General features: G+C 50.2%; 1 protein-coding gene across 3 annotated transcripts; it reads right to left on the reverse strand.

Moving 5' to 3' along the window:
- Positions 1–568: 568 nt before the first annotated feature.
- On the reverse strand, positions 569–17829 carry NIBAN3 (niban apoptosis regulator 3). Of its 3 annotated transcripts, XM_032465307.1 has the most exons (15): positions 17620–17829; positions 16218–16348; positions 13836–13961; positions 13093–13207; positions 11188–11355; positions 9774–9889; positions 9586–9690; positions 9191–9353; positions 8391–8581; positions 6905–7063; positions 5707–5823; positions 5519–5626; positions 4583–4694; positions 2803–2886; positions 569–917 (listed from the first exon to the last, which is right to left on the reverse strand). In XM_032465307.1, exons 1-15 carry the CDS (start codon positions 17672–17674, stop codon positions 811–813), a joined length of 1857 nt encoding a protein of 618 aa, XP_032321198.1. In that variant the 5' UTR covers positions 17675–17829; the 3' UTR covers positions 569–810. The 3 variants fall into 3 exon arrangements, with proteins under 3 accessions (XP_032321198.1, XP_032321199.1, XP_032321197.1); XM_032465308.1 differs by lacking the exon at positions 5519–5626; XM_032465306.1 differs by lacking the exon at positions 2803–2886 and having other exon boundaries at positions 17620–17804.
- Between the last annotated feature and the right edge of the window lie 2633 nt (positions 17830–20462).

A 20462-nucleotide genomic window follows, 5' to 3' on the forward strand; every position in this document is an offset into this window, starting at 1 on the left:
AAAGGACAGTAGGGCAAAAGTCAGGAAAAGTGACGAAAGTCTCATTCTCTCAGGGAAGGATGAAAATTCCCAGGCAGAATGAGAGGAAACCATGGCGTGTGCATTTCCCTCTCTGAAAGCTGAACTGAGAAAAACACTGGGGAAATCCCTCCGGAACCTACTCCAGAGCAGCTGGAAGACTTGTGATGTGGAGAAGCTGCCAACCTCCAGTGGACAGATGACTTTTCTGGCAAGCAGAAGGAAGCCAATAAAAGCTCTATTCTCAGCTGGGAAACTTGATACCAAATTAAGATTTAGAGCAAATAGACAAACCCAAAAGGCCCACAGGAATCTGAGAAAAAAAAAATCTATAGCCTGCAGAACAAAGTGTTAATATCCTTAATATGCAACGAGTTATTAAAGATCAATAAGCAAAAGATAAAATCTCCTGAAGACAAAAGTAGGTAAAAGCCATGAAGAGGAAATTCACTAAAACAAAACGTATAAACACACAAATATATAAATGGTTAATAAACATATTTTTAGGTTCAATTTAGTCATGAAAGAAATTCCAAATGAAACAATGAAATTTGTATTCTATCAAGTTGTCAGTTTTTTCTTTTATGAACATTTCTAGTATTTGGAAAGGATATGGAGAATATGCACAAAGTTTGCTGGTGGGAGTAAATAAGGCATATCCTTTCTGGAGAGGAGTCAGGTGGAGGTGTGTGGGAGGTTATAAAAGCCTTGAAATGGTACATATGCTTTGACTCAGAAATTCCACTAGTAGACATTTATCCATTGGAAACAACAATGAATGTGGGCAGTGATTCAGCTCTGGAGTGTCCCTGGAGGAGGCAGTGGGCAGAGTGGCCGGATCTCGGTGCTGGAGCCTGGTTGCCTGGAGCAAGTCCCTCTCTGAGCCTCAGTTTCCACATCTGTAAAATGGGAAGTATCATAGGATGCCAAAATATCTGGACACATCAAATACCTGGCACATAATACATACCCAGTAAATGAAGGCTTAACAATAAAAACTTAATAGAGGGGGTGGAGTTTAGCTCAGTGGTAGAATGCATGCTTAGCATGTGTGAGGTCCTGGGGTCAATCCCCAGTACTTCTATTAAAAAAAAAAATTGGGTGGGGAGGGTATAGCTCAATGGTAGAATGTATGCTTACCATGCATGAGGTCCTGGGTTCAGTCCTAGGAAACTCCTTTGAAAATACATAAATAAATAAATCTAATACTCCCACCCCCAAAAAAGTAATAGAAATGTACAAGTACCCAGCAGATAAGTAGGTCACAGAGAGAAATGGAGGTTCACAGAGAAGCTCCTAAACACATGATAAGATTCTCCACCTCATCCCCAATAAGATCTACCATTAAAATGATGCCAAGACATCATTTTTCACCCAGAAGATCTGAGAAATCCCAAATCAGCTCAGCCTGTGGGGAGATGGGCCACCTATACATAGATGACAGGCACCAGATGGGACCATCCTGATGAACAGCACTCTAGAGACTGCCATTGAAATGACAAACATGCATGCTGTAAACTGTGAGATTTCACCTTGGGGGATTTACCCAAGGACATGCACTTGCAGGAGAAATATATACAAGGTCATTCACTGTGGTGTTAGCTGTTAGTGCAAAAGACTAGAAGCAAAACCCCATCATCAGTTAGGTTCTGGTTAAATAGATTAAGCAGCCCATCAACAATCTCTCATCCTCAAGTTGCAAATCTCCAGAGATTCTGACACCCAGAAGTCTATTTTGTTGTTGTTTTTTGTTTCTATATCTGTGAGTCTGTGTCTGTTTTGTAAATAACTTCATTTGTGTCATATTTTATTTAATTATTTTTTATTGGAGGTACTGGAGATTGAACCCAGGACCTTGTGCATTGAGCACGTGCTCTACCACTGAGCTATTCCTCCACCCCACCCTCAGAAGTCTGTTTAATCTTCATTTATCCCTATGAGTGTAAATATTCATCAGTTTATCTGCAACAACGGACTATGAGCTGCTGCCCCAAATCAGCTAGGGAGTGTATTAGTTAGCTATTGTGGCATAACAAATGACACCAGAAGTTAGCCACTGAAAACTATATACATTTATTATCTCAGAGTTTCTGTGGGTGAAGAATGTGGGAGCTGCTTAACTGGGTGGGCTCACAAGGCTCTCCAAGCAGTGATATTCGAGGGGGTTGAGCTGTGAGCTGCTCTAGAATCCCTTCATCTGCCCTGGGTTCTGAACATCCACATTTTAAGCCGCCTGCCCACTGGTCCTCTTCTAGTTGGCCCAGTTGTTTCCTGCCCCATTTCAGGGACGTCCTCATGAAATATTTCCATCTTAGGGCTGGAGTTCAGGATCCCTTCACCAAGACCAGTGCCAGCCTCTGCCCTAGATGCATTTACTGCTCCAACAAGCAGCTCACTGTAGGAAGCTGTGCCCCTAAGCACAGCTCCCTGCACTCATCTTACTAGAGAGCTTTCTCGAGGTAAACCCAAGGCTCCCATCACCACAACCTCTCCCACCAGTGTTGGGAACCAGTAGCCACAGGGAGAGTCTCCACAGAGTGCTGGCAAGAAGAGACGGGACACAAATTCAAGTGCACGTCAGAGGGTACCTCTGTAGCTCGGGCATACTGTGTGGCTCCCCATTGCCCTAGTTCACCACAAACTTGGCCAAGGTCAGGAGACAAGGTGCATGCTGTTCCATCCAGGAATCCATGCTCATAGCCATCTTGTATACCCAACACTGCCCCCCCCCCGCCACCCGCCAGCAATTCACTGGCTTGGGGTAAGAACCTGTGAGGTCCTCACCTGCACCTGCCTGGTCCCATGGAGCCTCCAAGCAGCCATCCAGAGTGCAGGACATGTTGCTGGCACCAAGGGCTTTTGTCAATTCTAAAATAAAAGATGGGGAGGAGGGTACAGCTAAGTTCCTGGGTTCAATTCCCAGTACCTCCATTAAAATAAATAAATAAATAAACCTAATCCCCTCCCCTCAAACAAACAAAAAACAAAAACAAAAGAGATAAACTCCTCGGCCCATCTGTATAAACCCCAGCATTCCAGGGTTTTCATGAATTTTCCCAGAGAGGTCACAGAGGGCAAAGGATGGAGGAGATGTCTCAACCAGGACCCCTAAACTAGTGGCCCACATGAGCCTCTCTCCATGCCTCTGCCCATGGCAGACATTGCTAGCCGATCCCCACACTTTCCCTGAGCCTGGATGCTACCTGCTCCACCTTCCTACACAGTGTTCCAAACAGCCATCACAAATCAATTGAAGACAGACACCCCCCTCCAACCCCCAACTCCCCTCAAGGACATGTAAAACCTCTAGGAATAGAAACTTGTTTCTGAAAAAATTTTTTTTCCAATCAGAGAATAGCCTTTTTCCATTTAAAATGTAAGGGAACCAGGTTCTTTTTGCTTGGCCACCCACAGACCAAGGACACTTGTCACCTTTATTTCCTGGCTCCCAGAACGCTGCTATGTCTGGGTTTCTCCCATCTCTCCAATTGCTCCTTCTGCATCCTTTCTTCCTCTTTGTGTCCTTCAAATCAGGCTTTTTGGGCTCCTCTCCTTTATTTCTGCACCATCCTCAGGTTTGTGGTCCCTCCTATGCACTCAGTGACACCCCAGGCCAACAACAGCCTCTGGCTTCTGCCTCCTCCTCAGGCCTGGGCTCCATCCCCTTGGTTGCTACCCCTGCTCAAGTCCATCCTTTGCCCCCAAGACCACACCCTCAGCATCCTCCCTAGCTTCCAGCCTGGCCACTGTTGTTCTCTGCTCACACACCCTCCATGGCTCCTGATTGCCTGCTGCCAAATGTCTAAACTCCTCTGCCTGTCATTCAAGGTCCTGCATGGCTACCCCAGCAGCCTCCAGCCTCCTCTCCTTCCTCCTGTGTCAGCCACGTGGATGCTGTGACACTCCCTGAATCACCATACAAATTGTTCATCCCCCTGCTGGTACACAAGTCTCTCCATGTCTCCATGGTCACAGACATTGGGTCATGAAGGAAGAGATGAGGTGAAAGGGAGAAAAGGGGGTTCAGGAAGCTCTTCTTAGCCCAGGAAATCCTGAGAGGCTGACCTTCAGTTGAATCCAAGTACTCTTGGGGCCTCAATGCCAGCCCAGAATAAAGCAGGGAGAGGTTGTTGAATGAATAAATGTAAATGTCTACGGGAAGGGTATAGCTCAGTGGCAGAGCACATGCTTAGCGTGCACGAGATCCTGGCTTCAATCCCCAGTACTTCCATTAAAATAAACAAATAAACCTAATTACTTCTTCCAAAATAATTTTTTTAAAGTAGATGTCTATCCCCAGTTTTTAAAATTTTGCCTCCCTTCTCTCATCTTAAGAACTCCTACACACACCCTGCAAAACTTACTCCAATGTCCCCTCCTTCAGGGAGGCTCCAACATGGCCCCTCTAGGCTCACCCACCCCAGACCCCTTCTGTCCTAATCCCAGCCCTCAGTCAAAGGGCTAGTGTTCACAGGAAGTGAGAGGCAACTGGGACCCAGGTAGGACTCAGAATACACAGCCAGGGTTCACCAGGCTCCCTTGAGCTGCAGGGGGCGGGGCTCACCTCCATTGATCCTCTGCAGCAGGACTCCCCGGACAACTTCCTCATAGATGCCCTCGATGGTCAGAGCAGGGCTGCCCACAGCAAGGACTTCCCCTTCAAACTCAGACAGCTCCTGGAAGCAAGGCAGTTTAGGGGCTGGGCTGGAGGGGTGGGCTATGTGGGACATGGGTTCACGCCCCAGCTCTGACCTTGCTTAGCTAGGGATCCTTAGAATTCAGTTTCCTCATCTTTAAAATGAACTCCTTGATTCATTATTCCCTCAGATTGTTGTGGAGAATTTACAAAACAAAGCGCATCACCCCTCAATAGGAATAGTACAGGTGTCTCTGCTAGGACGCCTTACAGACACTTCCTGCCTGACCCCTGATGTGGACCACTTCCTGGTGCCCTGAAGCCTTGTGTAGCCAGGCCCCTGAGACCTCTGTCCTCATCTCCTTCCTACCCCCTTGTTCAGCAAGCTCCACACTTGCCTCCTCACTGTTTCTCCAACACACAAGGCATAGACCTACCTCAGGACCTTTGCACATGCTAGACTCTCTGCCTGGAACACCCTTCCCTGGGACATGGCTCATGGCTTCAGTTCACTGCTTCTTAAGTGTCATCTCAGGGAGAGCCTCCCTAACCACTCAGCACCCCCCACACACACACGTACACTCCTCCTCTCCCCACTCCCTTCCCTGAAGCCTGTGTCACCTGCTGATATGCGACGCATGGGACCCCATCCCAGCTCTCAAGTGGCAAACACTGAACATTGTCATGGGAGAAGCAGAGGGTATTGTGGGAGCCCAGAAGAGCTATCCAATTTAGCCCCAGGGCTCAGGGAACAAAAGTCTCTAATTGTCACAGTGGCTCTGTGACGAAGAGAACACTCTTCCCACCTTACAGAAAGATACAGGCACTTGATTGCTCTAAAGGACCTGTCCTCCATCAGCTCACCGCTTTGCAGCTTGGCTCCAGCTGGCTCAACACAAAGGGCAAGAAGATGCCGAGCAGCCACCCGTGGATGAACTGCCTCCTCGCTGAGCCACTATCCGACTGGAATTTCTGCGTGACACACAGGGCAGCTGGTCCAGTAAACATCTGAGCACCCAGGGCCACTGCCATGGCCTCCCCGTGGACCTCACCTTTAACACACGCCCCCTGACTTTCTCCAGCTGCTGAGCGGCCTGGTCACGGTCCAGGGCTGTAGTCAGACACTGGTCGGCCAGCTGCAGGAAGGTGGCCACGGCGTCAGCCATGAGCTGTGAGAAGAGATGCTGGAATGAGCCCCAGGCACCCATGCTGTTTCTGGAGCCCATGCCTGCCTGGCTGAAACCTTCTCAGCATCCAGCCTGCCCTGACCAGCTCTTTCCCCCAATCTTCCTCTTGTCTCAAGAAACAGTACCCTCCTCCTCCTCTCAGGACCTGGGGCTCATCCAATCAGTGGGGACCTATGTGCAAAGTGGCAGAAAACCTCTGGAGGATGGTGCCAGGGTGCCCAACCTGGGGAGCAGAGTGCTGCCCAGAGTTCAGCCTCCTTGGCTGAGCGCTCTTGTGCAGTACACAAACTGAACAACCTCGCCAGGCAGCGCTGGGCCTTCTGAATTCCTGTCTCTTTCACTCACCGTGTCTATTAGCAAGTCCCATCCCCTTCACCTTTAAAAAACAATCCTGCTTCTCTCCACCAACCCAATCTGGTTCAGACCTTCTCCATGCCTCCTCCACTCCTGCCCCTGACAGCCACTGCTCCCCATAGCAGGCATGGCTTTCTAAAAAACTTTGAATCTGGTCATGGCCCTGCCCTGCTCACATACCTGCTGTGGCTCCCATTGCCCTCAGACAGAGCCCAGCCCTCTTAGCCCCACACTCAAGGCCCTGATCCAGTCCCCCACTGCCACCTCACTTGGCACATCTCCCACATTTTTGCCCTCCTCAAACCTACAGCCCAGTGTCTCTAAATTGCTTCACTTTCCCCAAATGCAGACAAGCTCTCTCACCTCCCAGGGACTATCCACACTACCTAGGGCATGCCCCATTCCCATTCTTCCCCCTTGCTGCCCCAGCCTAGCGGTCCTTTCCTCTTGGAAGCCCTCCCAACCTTGGAGATGGATCGGGTGTCTCCTTAGGTTTCCCATAGCACCTTTGCGTGTCCCCACCAAAACCCTGTCCACCATGCATAGTCACTGCCTGGTCATGAGCTCATGTCTTCATGACACTGGGAGCCTGGGAGGGCCCAAAGGAAGGCCAGGTCTGTGTCGGTCATCGTGGGCTCCCCGGCACACACATGGCACCTGCTCAGTGGAGGCTGCCATCTGTGCCTCCCAGTCTCCCACTCATCCTCACCTGCTGTGCCAGATCCTGGGCTCCAAATACCAGGCTTTGTGTTCCGAAGAAGCCAAATGGTGCTGCCAGCTGCCCCAGGCGTCCCTGGCTCTGCTCAGCCTCACGGTAGCAGATCTGCATCAACTCTGGGTCCCATGGCATCTCCCCAAATGAGTAAACCTATGTTTCAATGGCCGTCGGGTGAGAAAAACACCACCAGCCAATGGAAAGGTGGGGCCAAGGACCTCACAGCCAATCCATTGAAAGAGAAATGCAAATGAAAACACATCCCACTTCAGTTATCACCAAAAAAATGCATAATAAAAGTTACAATGTGGTATGGGTGATGGGCATAAAATGGTAAAATGTGAAAAAAATAACATGTGGTGCTGCCATGACTGAGGCGAAATGGGCAACTCAGATCCTTGTTGCATCTATGCCCATTGCCTGATGCTCTCTTTGTGCTGGGTCCTATGGTTGCAAAAATGGAATAATCCAACATACTGTTTGCTCTCAACCTGCTCACGGAAAAAAGTTCAGGGAGACAGAGGATAGACAAACAACTACAGCGGTGTGAAAACAATTCTGGGAGGAGGGAAGCACAGGCAGCAGCAGATGCAGAAAGGACCAGGGGAAGTTTCTAGAGGAGGTGATTATGAAATGGAGATGTGAAAATCGGTAAAGGGAAACTTCACTTAAAATGAAATCTCAAAGCCCTGAAGGGGGAGTGCTCATGCACTGCCACTCCTTGCCCTCTGCAGATCCCAGGCAGGAAGAGGCACACCTTGCATCTCCAACAAGAAGAAGGTTACTACTTTACCACTCTAGCAGGGGAAGATTTTCTCATTCCCAGCAACAGCCCCAACCAATGAGAAACTACCACCATTTAGCCAATGAGAAGCTGTCACCACCCTGCACTCTTGCTTTTCTCCAGTGGACTTACCTTCAAAGCAGCCCCTCCTAACACCCTCCTTTTTCTCTACAAAGTATTGTTCCTCTCCTTTGCTGAGCTTGCTTGTGATTTTGCTGTAGCCTGCATGTCCCAGATTGCAATTCCTCTGCTAGTCCCCCAAAAAACATTTTGCTGGTAAAATAACTGGCTATTTTATTTTAAAGGTCAACAGAGGTTTAACAAGTTGAAGGCTTCCTGATACCTGGTAGGCTCTCATTTAACATCAGTAGAACTGAGCTGACCTGCGTGGAGCAGAACTTTGGCTCAGGAGATGGGGTGGGCTGTGACCAAACAGGAGAACGGGAGGAGGAAGAGTTTGCCAGGAAGGTAACTCCAGACTGATCTTACTAAAATGCTAATCATGTCATCTTACTCCTTTCTCCCATGTTATAATCTGTGCCACAGTGACCATATCATGGCAGTCCACCGTAAGTAAAAAGTAGCCTAGAGCAAAGTTCAGAGATTTTTCAATCAAGATGCAATGTTCACGCAACTCTTCTATAAAGTTAATATGCTGTCCATAGGCCCGATGAACCCCCATCCACTAGAGCTCACCTCCTTCCGCAGTTGGGTGCCCGAGGGGCTCCCACGCAGGTGGCGGGACAGACGGCCCATGCCCTGGGTTAGGAGGGTCTGCACGGCTGCGAGTTCGGCTTCCACGGTGCTCAGCAGTGTCTGAGTGAGCGGGGGCAGCTGCGCGTCCACCTTCCTGTGCAGGCACGAATCAAGGGGGCCCTGGACTGCAGCTGTGAGTGGAAGACACTGGCCTGGATCGTCTTCTCTAGGTACTCCGCAAATGGGTGGTAGCGGGGAGGGAGTGCGGCCCTGAGCTCAAGAGGGCTAGGTGGTCGGGAGTGCAGACTCCGAGCAACCTCTTCTACTCCGTTTTACAGATGAGAAAACGGAGGCTTCAAGTGCGATGGGGATCGGCTCAAAGGCTCACTCTGGAAGGTAGAGTCGGGATTCCAACCCGGGTCTCTTTGTTACTGAGCTGAATGGGAGCCATCTCCGCCGTCTGACCTCTGACCGGACAACCCACAACCCGGGTCAGGCCTGCTTACCGCCAACGCCTCCGCGCCTCTCCCAACCCGGTCTCGGGTCTCACCCACTCTATTCCTGGCCCACCCCCTTCCCGGGGCTCCGCCCTCCCTCTTAACCCCGCCCCGTCTCGCCCCCTCGAGACTATCTCAAGGTCGCGCCCATTCTCCTACTTAGGCCCCGCCCTTTCCTTTCTGGTCGGCCTCTGCTGGGTCCCAAACCAAAGGCCCTGCAGCTCATACCCCTTCTTCTCAGGCTCTCGGCCCCACCCTTCCCACTCAGGCCACGCCCCTACAGGCCACGCCCCCAGACCTCACCTCGCAGCCTCCCAGCCACGCGCGCCCGCAGCCTCAGCATCTGGTCCGCGTCTGGACGGATCGTCTTCTCTAGGCCCACAAGCAGCTCGTCCTTTTCTGGCTGGAAGGCGCGGAGCCCCGCGGAGGCCCCGGCTAGGACGGCGGCGTGGACGGCGTCTAGTAGCTGCCCAGACGGCCGGAAGGGACCCCACACCGCCAGGGGCGCGGTAGAAGCCCGAGATGGGGCGGGGGTGAGGGGACAGAGAGACAGAGACAGAGACAGAGACGCAGAGAGATGGGGAGAGAGGTTGGGCGACAGTCGCAGGGAGGGCGAAGCTGGGCACCAAGGTCCGGTTTCTGTCCCTCTCCGCGGTCTCCTGCGTGTCCCTGCCCCACCTCCGCGACCCCGCGCCTACCTTCGTCCAGGCCCAGGCCCGGGCTCGGGGGGCTCCGCGCAGGCTGGGCAAGGTCTGGGCTCGCAACGCTGGTTGTAGCTCCTGCATCAGTACCGCGGTCAGCACCTGCGGGAGTGGAGACCATGGTTGCCACGGTGGACCGAGAGGGGTCCTAGGGGTCCCGGGTGAGGCCTTGCGCGGGCACTGACCTCGGCGTCCGAGCCCAGAGTCACGTTGTCGTCGCCAAAGTGGCCTTGCTGCTGCCGGTAGAGCCGTATAGCGTCCAGAAAGGCACGGGCTGCGGGGGCTTGACTTCGCTGCAGAACTGAGGGTGGCGGCTCCTCAGTGCCCGCCCATCCCTCCCCTGTTCTCATATCTACCTGGCTCCCCATCGCCTGAGGAGGAAGCCTTCCACCTCCTCGCCAGGTCCCAACAGCCAAGTCTCACCCACTTCCAGACTTTGCCCAAGAAGTGCCCTCAGCCAGGAACATGCTCCCTTAAGCCCATCACCAGCCCATGTGGGGCATTTATACCACTTAGGAAAAGGCATTCCCTGTGGGCAGTCACAGCCCAGGTCCCACTGCAGTCTCCAGTTGCCAGGGTTGTTGTTTTGTTTTGTTGTGTTCTATACAATATTATATAAGTTACAGGTGCACAATATAGTGATTCACACGTTTTTATACACACAAATTACAAGTGTACAATATACTGATTCATAATTTTTAAAGATTATACTCCATTTATAGTTATGATAAAATGTTGGTTATATTCCCTGTGTTGTACAATATATCCTTATAGCTTATTTTATGCCAATAATTTGTACCTCTTAATTCCTTACCCCTATATTGCCCCTCCCCCTTCCCTCTTCCCACTGTTAACCACTAGTTTGTTCTCTATATCTGAGTCTGCTTCTTTTTTGTTTTATTCACTAGTTTGTTGTATTTTTAGATTCCACGTATAAGTGGGAATACATATACGTAAAAATATTTGTCTTTCTCTATCTTATTTCATTTAGCATAATGCCCTCCAAGTCCACCCATGTTGCTGCAAAGGGCAAGATTCCATTCTTTTATGGGTGAGTAGTATTCCCTTGTAGATAGACACCACATCTTCTTTGTTAATCTGTTGATGGACGCTTAGGTTTCTTCCATATCTTGACAATTGTAAATAGTGCTGCTTTAAACATTGAGATGAATGTATCTTTTTTTATAAGTATAGTTGATTATAGAAATACAGTCAATTTACAATATTGTGTTATTTTCTGGTGTACAACATAGTGATTCAGTTATATATTATTTTTCATATTCTTTTTCATTATAGGTTATTATAAGATACTGAATATAGTTCCCTGTGCTATACAGTAAGTCCTTGTTGTTTACTGTTCCTCTTCTTTACCTGACCTAGCTGGCCTCTTATCTTTTTCAGACCCCAGCTATGACATCCCCTCCTCTGAGAAGCCCTCCCTGATTCCCCCAGCTAAGCTCCCACAGGGTTGTATCTCTGTCTTCTCCCACAGTCCATTTTATAGATAAGGAAATTGAGGCTTGCAGAGGATCTCACAGCCAGCAGGAGCAGAGCCATCTGAACCCAGACTCTGAGCTCCTGCCCTTTCCCAGGACCCACCTGTGCCACGAAGCCGGATGCCGCCCTGCAGGGCTAGCCTCCAGGCACGCTGCATCTCCCCTGTGGCCGCAGAGAAACAGAGATGCCGGCGGAAGGGATGCTGCAGGAACAAGGGGAAGCTCACAGGCATCTCCAAGAGGGTATCAGGCTCTTCCTGTGCATGGTCTCCTGAAAGAAGACAGGAGGTCACATCCTCATTCATTCATCCACTCTACAATCATTCATTCACTGGGAGAAAATAACCATGAAATACTTAGAGGAGCTCCAGACTCCATCAGTTTCTCAATAAGTGTGAGCCAGGCTATTATAGTTGCTCTATCCTTATTTTAGCTCTGTCTCAGGGGGAGGTGTGCCCAGGGCAGACATCAGCAATCCATCCCAGCATTGCTTCCCAGCCTCAGCACCCTCCTTAACACTGCAGCCTGGGCCAGCGATCTGTCAGAGTTGGCATGTGATCTGAGCCCTGCTTCCCGTGGGGTGCTGGAGTCAGCTTGGCCCAGGCTTGAGTCCGGCCAGGTCATTTTCTAGCTCTTGGCACAGTTTTGCATCTCCCTGAACCTCAGTTTTCCTACCTGTAAAATGGGCTAAAAAGTCATACCGATGACCTAGAGCTGTTGGGAGGACAAAACTGAGTGGATTTAATTTTGACGAATTTAATTGGGGTCTCCTACATCCTTGGTGTTCTGTTCTGAATTCCAGAGTCATACATAGAGATGGCAGTAAGACAATAATCCAGAAGGTGGATGATTCCTGGTCCTGGTCATCCAGCCCTTCCACCTCAGTCCTCAGAGATAATAATAGCTATGAACCATCTGGGGGATATTACTCCAGATTTTTAAATCTGCACAGAGCTGTGTGGGGTGCATTTTTTAAAACAAGGTGGACGTTTCTGGTCTATAACTGGCCTTTTGGCTCCTGCTTCTGACTGGGACAACATGCTTTCTAAGGGCCAGGCCATAATTTATTCAATCAACCCCAAAGAATGGGTATTTGGGTGGATTCTGATGTTTTCAACATCATCAACATTTCTGAAGACTCTTGATGCTACATCTTCGCATCCTTAGGCAGGCGGTAGCCTCTCAGTGAAGCAAAGGGTGCAATTCTGGTCTGTCCCCGACTAACTGTGTGACAGTCCTTGGCATCAATGTTCTCATCTGTGAAACAGGGTAGTTAGTGATGAGATGATGCAGGTCCTCATAGGGTGCATGACAGCCCAGTTACGCTGCACCTTACCTATTCAGACAGAGGAGGAGGGGGGCAGGGGAGAAGAAAAAGGGCAGGGGAGAAGAAAAAAGCAGGGGGTGGAGAGGGAGGAGAGGGATGGAGGGAGGGAGAGAAGGAGAACCCTCCTGGAAACACTGGACTGAACAAATAAACCCTTTAACAAGTCTGTGTGATTCTCCTCCTACCAGTTTCCTTCTCCCCATATGTTTGCTGACATCAGATTTTATTGTTTTTACCCTTTGTTACTTTGTTATGTTTTTGTAGGGGAAGTAATCAGGTTTACTTATTTATTTATTTATTTTTAGAGGAGGTACTGGGGATTGAACCCAGGACCTTGTGTATGCCAAGCATGAGCTCTACCATTTGAGTATACCCTCCCCCTCCCTTACCATTTGCCACTTTGATTCTGCTCTGGTGACCTCTCATCCTGACAAGAATAGGTGTTTCTTTTTAGAGCTGGGGTGCTCCCCCACAGGCAATGCTGCTCCTTGGGACACTGGGCCATGTCTGGAGATATATTTGGTTGTCATACTTGGGGTGTAGGGTGCTACTGGCATGTAGTTGGAGACCAAGGATACTGTGTGAAGCACAGGGCAGCCCCCACTGCAGAGAATGATCTGGCCCCAGTGTCAACAGTGCTAAAGTGAAGAAACCTGCTTTTGAGGTCCCTGGGACCCTTACCTGAGGAGTCTGGGCAGAGAGCATCCAAGAGGCGGAGATATTCACGCTGGGAAGTCAGGACTGTGTACCCTGTCAGTGCCGTAGAGCCCAGAGGACGGTCACCATTTTCATATTCCTACAAAAGGCATCCAAAGAACTGGCTTGGAACAGGTCTAAACTGTGGCTTCTATATCCGCATGTGGGATCAAGGGAAGGTTTTGGTTTAGCTGGGGAAGTCTTCCACCCCACCTCCTTGCCTCCACCCCTCCCTCCTCTGCCCGGCCCTTCCTCACCTCCTCCCTCCCTCCCCCATAGCTGAGCAGCCAGCACCCACTGTGTGCAAGGCCAGTACCCAAGTGCTGTCTGAGGATTATTTCATTAAATCCTCATACCCCGTAAGGCATGGACCATCATCATCCCTTTTCACAGAAGAGGAAACTGAGTCCCAAGGAGACTAGTGACCTGCCTTAATTCTGCAGCTGGGAAGCAGGACACGGGCCTGATATGCAAAAGTGTCACATGGTTTCAACCCCAGTTCTGTTGACAATCGTGAATGAATCCCTACTCCCAGCCTGGGCCTCAGTTTACCCACCAGGCACAACAGGAGATGGTTGCCCACCCCCGGGTCAAGCACACAGGTGACCTCCGTTCATAGTCAATGACTGAAGAAAAAGATGGGGTAAACTGAGACCTAGACCTGAAATCCATCCTGGGGTTGGGGGATGGAGAGGCCAAAGGTTAAGGGGTGCGGCCTACTCACTCACCTCCCTGTGGCTGAACCACTCCAGCCGGCCATCCCCACGCAGGACACAGAAGATTGGCTGCCACTGGGGTGGGTGGCCCTGTAGCTGGGTCAGGGGCCCTCGGTGCTCACGGACTCGGGGCAGCTTCTGTGAGAGGAGGGGCAGGCAGGTGTCAGGGACATGGGCCAGTATCCAGGTATCCAGACCACCCAGACAGCTCCTGCCGTGACCAGGGCACCACCAAGTATAGGGTGCTTGGGCTCCGCTGGTATAGTGTTGTTATTCTTTATCAAGCACGCTTACAGCCTGCACTTGTTAGCAGCCCCTTGAAATACAAACTGAATTTGTTCAGTTCCCCAAATTTACTTGCAAGGGGGCCCTTCCCCATTTTAGCCTCAGATGAGACCCCAGCCCTGGCCAATATCTTGATCGCAGCCTGTGAGAGACTCTGAAAGAAAGGACCCAGCAAAGCCCTGTTTAGATTCCTGACCCACAGCAACTGTGAGACGATAACCGTGCATAATTTTAGGCATTGATTGTGTGGTATATTGTTACACAGCATAGCTAACTGATACAAGTGGGATTGTGGGGTCGTGGAGCCAGTGTAGTTTAACTTTATGAGAAACAGTCAGGCCTCCTTCCATAGACCCTTAGCTCAAGCAGGGTGGGACATCACCTTGTTTGGTTTTCTTTGTCCCTCTTCTGTCTACCTGGCCACCTGAATTGCATGCATTTCTTTCACCACTGGGTTCCAGAGTAGCATCTGGCACATAGCTGGTGCTCATTAAATATTTGATGACTAAATGAACAGCAGTTGTGATGTTTTGATTCTTCGGCACAGACTGAGAACTCAGATGTTTCTTAACTGATTCTCCATCCTTCTTCCTAGATCTGAGATTTTTCACTGTAATATTGTTAAAACATTATTATACAAATTATATACCTAATGCAAATATCTAAAATAAGTATGGGGAGAGGGTATAGCTTAGTGGTAGAGTGTGTGCTTAGTGTGCATGAGAGGTCCTGGGTTCAATCCCCAGTACCTGCATTAAATAAATAAGCAAATAAAACCTTAATTACCTCACCACCAAAGAAAAACAAAATAAAAGTAAAAATAATAAAATAAATATTAAAGAAAATGTTCCAACTGAAGCGAGGGGAAATCTCTCCATGCTGCTTAAACCTCAATGTCAGCTGTGCCCAGGCCCAAGTGGTTGGGACCAGCAGGTGGCTAAAGGCACAGGCGGGGGCGACCCTCAGGCCCCATGATGCCCCAAGTGGGACAAGGGGAGTCCCAGGTGGGAGGGGCTCTGTATCAGGGAGCCCCCACCCCAGGGCAGGCACAGATGGGAGAAGCGGCATCTGAGAGAAGTAGGAAAAATCTCAGAGCCCTGATTGGGGCAGGGGACCCAGTGTCATAAGGAGTGTGGGCTCTGGGTTCAAATCAGGCCTCTGCCCATTGCTGGCAGTGTGACTGCAGTCAGGTCACTTCACTTCTCTGTATATTGGTTTCCTCTCTGGTCAAAAATCCATCACCCGAGCTGGTGAGGACTAAGTTGTACAGGACGTGGGGAGATCCTGGGCGCCATATGCCAGCTCAGGAGACATTTGGAACAGGGGCCTGGCAGTTCCAGCCTCTTTTGTGTCATGACAAACACTTTCTGAGCCTCTACTAAGTGCAGGCACCATGTAGACACAAGGGGTCAGGGGGAGGGGGAGACAAGGTCTGGTCCCGGTCCTCCCAAAGCAGACAGATGGGAGTGGCGAATGTGTGACCCAGGTCTGAGCTGGAGAAGCAATGGATGGGGGTTCCAGAGGAGGTGCCTGACTCAGGCGGGAGCAGTGGTAATCAAGGTAGGCTTCTTGGAAGAAGTAGCAGCCAAAGCATGAGGAGGAAGGGGGAGGGTGGCGCATGAAAAGGCTTGGGGGTCCAATGCACATGTTGTGCTCTTGGATGCTGCACTCTGTCAGGCCACGTTTTTCCCAACTCCAGGGCTTTCACGTTGGCTGTGCCCTCTGCCTAGAATGCCCTCCCATTCTGAGCTCCAGATCAGGCTCCTCCCCAACACCGCCCTTCCTCCTGTCTTCCTAGCAATTCTCAGAAGTTATCCTGCATCATGATATGTTAACATCATACTGGTTAGTCATTTCCTCCAATTAGACAGTGAGCCCTGCAGGGCAGAGAAGGATCTGTCTCAGTCACTACTGTGTCCCCAGCATCCTGCCCCACGATATGGCACGCAGTAGATGCCCAGCTAATGTCTGTTCAAAGAACGATTTTTTAATAGTCACCCCAGGTCGTGGCATCAGTGAGGGCAAATGTGAGAGGAGGGCCCCTTGAACGAACACACGGCCTCCCCAGACTCACCCACTCAGCACCCCCTCCCCCATCGCAGCACCCACTTTGCTCTGCAGCAGCTGACATCCCACAGGCTCCTGAGGGCCCAGCTCTATCGAGATCTTCCGCAGGACAGAGGCTGCCAGCTGCCCGCGGTAGCAGGGCAGGAAGTTCCTCAGCAGGATGTCCACTTGGCCTGCAAGGACAAAAGAATGGGGAGATGGCTGTATCAGGCTTTCCCAACCTGCCAGAGGGTGAGGGCAGAACAAGCAGGGAAGCCACTTGTGGGCTCCTACCTGCACCCCAAAACTGCCCAAAAAAGACATGCTCCAATTCCATTCACCCTTAATCCTCCACAGCCTGTTTCCATCCACATAGTGGTTGGGGGTCCCTGAAGGTAAAGGACTCAGGTTTAATTTATAACAGATGTCCAGCACACCTTAATCATATAAAGCATAGAATTTAATAAGTCTGACACATGCACACACCCATAAAATCATCAACACAATCAAGAAAAAGAACAGATCCATTACAGTCAAAAGTTTCCTTGTGGCCCTTACCTGGGTTGATTTTCAAAATCTTTTAAAAGCTTCGCTCGGCACAAAGGAACTTTCTGAGGTGATGGAAGTGCTCTGTATCCTGATCTAGGTGATTACACAAGTGTTTAAGTTCTTCAGGTTGTTCCCCGAAGATGTGTGCACTTGCCTATATGTTAATATATATCTATCTTGCTGCTTAGAATGTGGACCCGATGACTGGAACTCCAGCAGTCATTCTGTCATGAAGTGACCTCAGGCACAGAAGCCATGCATGGTAGAAACCATAAGATGGAAGGAAGTGGGTTGCCTCACTTTTATCAGCCTGCCTGCCACTGTACCCCTCTATAGGAGAGCAATACGTCTTTATCTTGTTTAAGCCACTACAGGAAAAATAATTCAACACTTTGCAGTTTCTTATTGAATCTATTTGTATAATGATAACTTGACCTTGTTTCCTGGTCTAGGTCATGAGCCCACCATATCCTTAGTGCCCAGAACACAGTAAGTGCTCAACTGTGTATACGGAGGATGGAGGACACTGGCTCTTCTTTGACTCAAATCAGGAATTGTGACTTGATCCCGGGGGTTCACACGGAGGGGCCTATTGGTCCCTGCCCACCTGGGAAGATCTGGCTGGGCTTGGGGCACTTCCTACCTGGCCCCATGCCCTCCACCCCGAACCCATGCCCTGAGTAGGATTACCAGATTTACCAAATAAAGGTACACAACACCAATGAAATTTGAATTTCAGGTAAATAAGGAATACTTTTTTTAGCATAAGTATGCCCTCATGCAAAATTTGGGACACACTTATACTAAAAATATTCATTGCTTATCTGAAATTCACATTAATAGGGCATCCTGTGTACCTGACAACCCAGCCCTGAACCTCACCTGCCAAATTCCAGTCCCTTCCCACTCCACTCACCCCTCAGGTGCTGCTGCTGCTGCTTGTCCAGGGGGCTGGAGGGCTGCCCGCCCATTCTGCTGCCGTCTCCTGCACTCCCTTGAGAGTGAAGCAAACACCCCTCCCCTCCACACAACCCCTTAAGGTTCCTCAGCTCAGGGGCACCCTGGAGCAGGGTGGCCTGTGAGGGACCTGAATGCTGTGGAGGCCAGCTGTCTGGGGTCAGAAGCCAGAGCCTGGTCCTGGTGTGGGTGTGGGATGCCTGCTTCTCGCCCTGCCCTGCTCCACCCACCCTGCACCTGTGTCCTCCCAGTTCCCCTGGGGCCAAGTCCCCCAGAGCTGGTGGTTTCTGTAGGGGCTGTCCCGGGAGTGGAGGTAGAAGACAAAAGTCCTAGCTGGCTTTGGAGGCGGGATACAGGGCAGATACCTGGCAGGACCTGCGAGTAGTTGTTAGTGTGTGGGGGCAGAGTGGACAGGGATGTACCTACCCCCACCCTCACTGTACCCACTCCATGCTGGGCAATTCTGGGTCCTAAGCCAATCCAGCCCTGGGCCAGCCCCAGGTTGGGAAGATAGAACTAGACAGACAAACCTGGTCCCAGGGTTCAGTGCTGGGGCAGGGGGAGCTGGTGGGGAGCCTTTGCTGTGCCCTGGACTGCTGGGGCATGTCCCTTCTGTTTCTGCTTTTACCAGTCTGTCCTCTAACAGCACATATAGCACTGGACTGGGTCTGATTAGTTGGGTCTCCCTACCTCTTCACCTGTTTTTCCAGTGTTTGGCACAAAACAGCCATCAGTGTTTGGCAAAGGAAAGAAGGAAGCGAGGGAGAGTGGGAAGGCAGGAAGGCAGGAAATCAGGAGGGAAGGCAGGCAGGAAGGGAAGAAGGTTGGTCTTCACTTCAGGCTGAAATGTGATCAAATGTTTCACAGGCTTTCAGATGAGGGGAGTGTCGAGTTCAAGTGGGCAGAACATGGACATAATGGCTGGAGCACAAGCAGTCACTTTGGAGCATGAGGTAAAACTCACTTGACAATGAATCAACTATGATGTCACTTGAGGGGTTCCCCAAAGATCTCATGACATTGCTTCACCAGTTCTGGGGGGCCTCCCTCCAGAGAAAGAGCTAGACCTCCATTCTGTTTAAACCACCAGGAACATCTGACTGTAATCCTCACCAATGCACCAGGATTCATTTCTGCTTTCAACAAGTCTCCATACCATGCCATGTGCCAGCCCTGAGCTAAGCACTGGGGATGCAGATGTAGGCAAAACAGACCACAGTCCAGCTCCCATGCACCACTGGCGAGCACAATAACAAAACTGTCAGATAATAAGGGAAAGGGAGAAAAATGGAATAAGAAGAAATAGAAAATACAAGGGGTGAGGAGGGATCAGGGAGATTATGTTGCACCAAGACCTGAAGGAAGAAAGGGCCAAGCCATGCAAAAAGCTGGAAGAAAGAGAATACTGGGCAGTAGGCACAGCATATACAAAGGCCCTGGGGTGGGAATGGGGTTGGTGGATTCCAGGAAGAGCACAGGCAGGTGGATTGGAGGGGAGTGGATGAGGAGCAAACGTTAGGTTCAAGGGTAGCCCAGGCAGGGCCCCCAACACGGGGTACCTGTACCTATCTTATCACTTACCCTTCACTTCTCAGCCCCCCTGCCTTGGCCTCAGCCAGTGGCTTTGGGGTCACAGCCACCTGCTGCTGCCCAGCCTGGGCTGATTTCCTTCCAACCCTCTCCTCTGCTTTTCTCAGTCTGTTTCCACTCAGGTCCTATACCACTTCCTCCCTCTCACATCTGGGTAATCAACCCGGACAAGATGTTGAAGGAAACTTCCCTTTCTGTTGTTTCGGCTTTGAGGTTTCAATTCCCACCTCCCTCGCCCACCAGCCTCCCCCACCAAGGTCCCTGGAGCCAGGCAAAGTTAACAGGTGGGCCACGAGCAGACATGCTCTGGGCAAAGGCTGCAGCTTTGACACAAAGAAGCAGCATCTTGGGGCATTCAAGGCTCTGAGCAGGCCTGCAGCACGGCCAAATGTAGAGGTCAGGACTGGCCCTGTGTGTGCAGCGGGAGCTCGGCCAAGTGAGTGTGAGGGGTTGAACTGTGTCCCGCCAAAGGGTACGTAAACAGGCCACTCCAAAAAACAGAAAACAACAAGTGTGAGTGAGGATGTGGAGACATTGGAACCCTTGTGCGCTGTTGGGTTGGTGGGAATGTAAAATGATACAACTGCTGTGGAGAACAGCGTGGAGGTGCCTCCAGAAATTAAAAATAGAATTACCATATGCATATGACCCAGCAATTCCCCTTCTGTATGTAAATCCAAAAGAACTGAAACAGGCTCTCAAAGAGTTATTTGTACACGTGTTCACAGCAGCATTGTTCACAAGAGCTAGAACATAGAAGCAACCCAAGTGTCCATTGATCGATGAATGGAAAAACACAATGTGGTATCTGCTTATGTTAAAGAGGAAGGAAATTCACACCTGCTGCACCATGGATGAACCTTGAGAGCAACACATTGAGTGAAACAAGCCCGTCTCAAAAAGCCAAATACCCTATGATCCAATTATACGAAGCACTTCAGAGGAGTCAGATTCATAAAGACAGAATGGTGGTTGCCAGGGCCAGGAGGACGGGAGAATGGGGAGTTGTGTTTAATAGATACAGAATTTCAGATTTACAAGATGAAAAGAGTTATGGGGATGGATGGTGGTGACGGCTGCTTAAAAATGTGAATGTATTGAGTTACCACTGAACTGTATACTTAAAAATGGTTAAGAAGGTAAATTTTAAGTTATGTGTATTTTAACACTTTTTTTAAAAAAAGGATACATCCACATCCTAACCCTTGGAAC

Source organism: Camelus ferus, chromosome 22, assembly GCF_009834535.1.
Source record: "Camelus ferus isolate YT-003-E chromosome 22, BCGSAC_Cfer_1.0, whole genome shotgun sequence".
Lineage (NCBI taxonomy): Eukaryota > Metazoa > Chordata > Mammalia > Artiodactyla > Camelidae > Camelus > Camelus ferus.

Bases quoted from the DNA above. Each gene is read 5' to 3' on its own strand.
- NIBAN3 (XM_032465307.1), bottom strand. From the start codon at position 17,674: ATGGGCGGGCAGCCCTCCAGCCCCCTGGACAAGCAGCAGCAGCAGCAC. The intron at 8,582-9,190 runs GTGAGGTCTGGG...TTCCACTCACAG, and splicing joins CGTGGCTGGGAGGCTGCGAG to CTGCAGTCCAGGGCCCCCTT. The intron at 918-2,802 runs GTGAGGACCTCA...CCCATTTTACAG, and splicing joins ATGGGACCAGGCAGGTGCAG to ATGTGGAAACTGAGGCTCAG.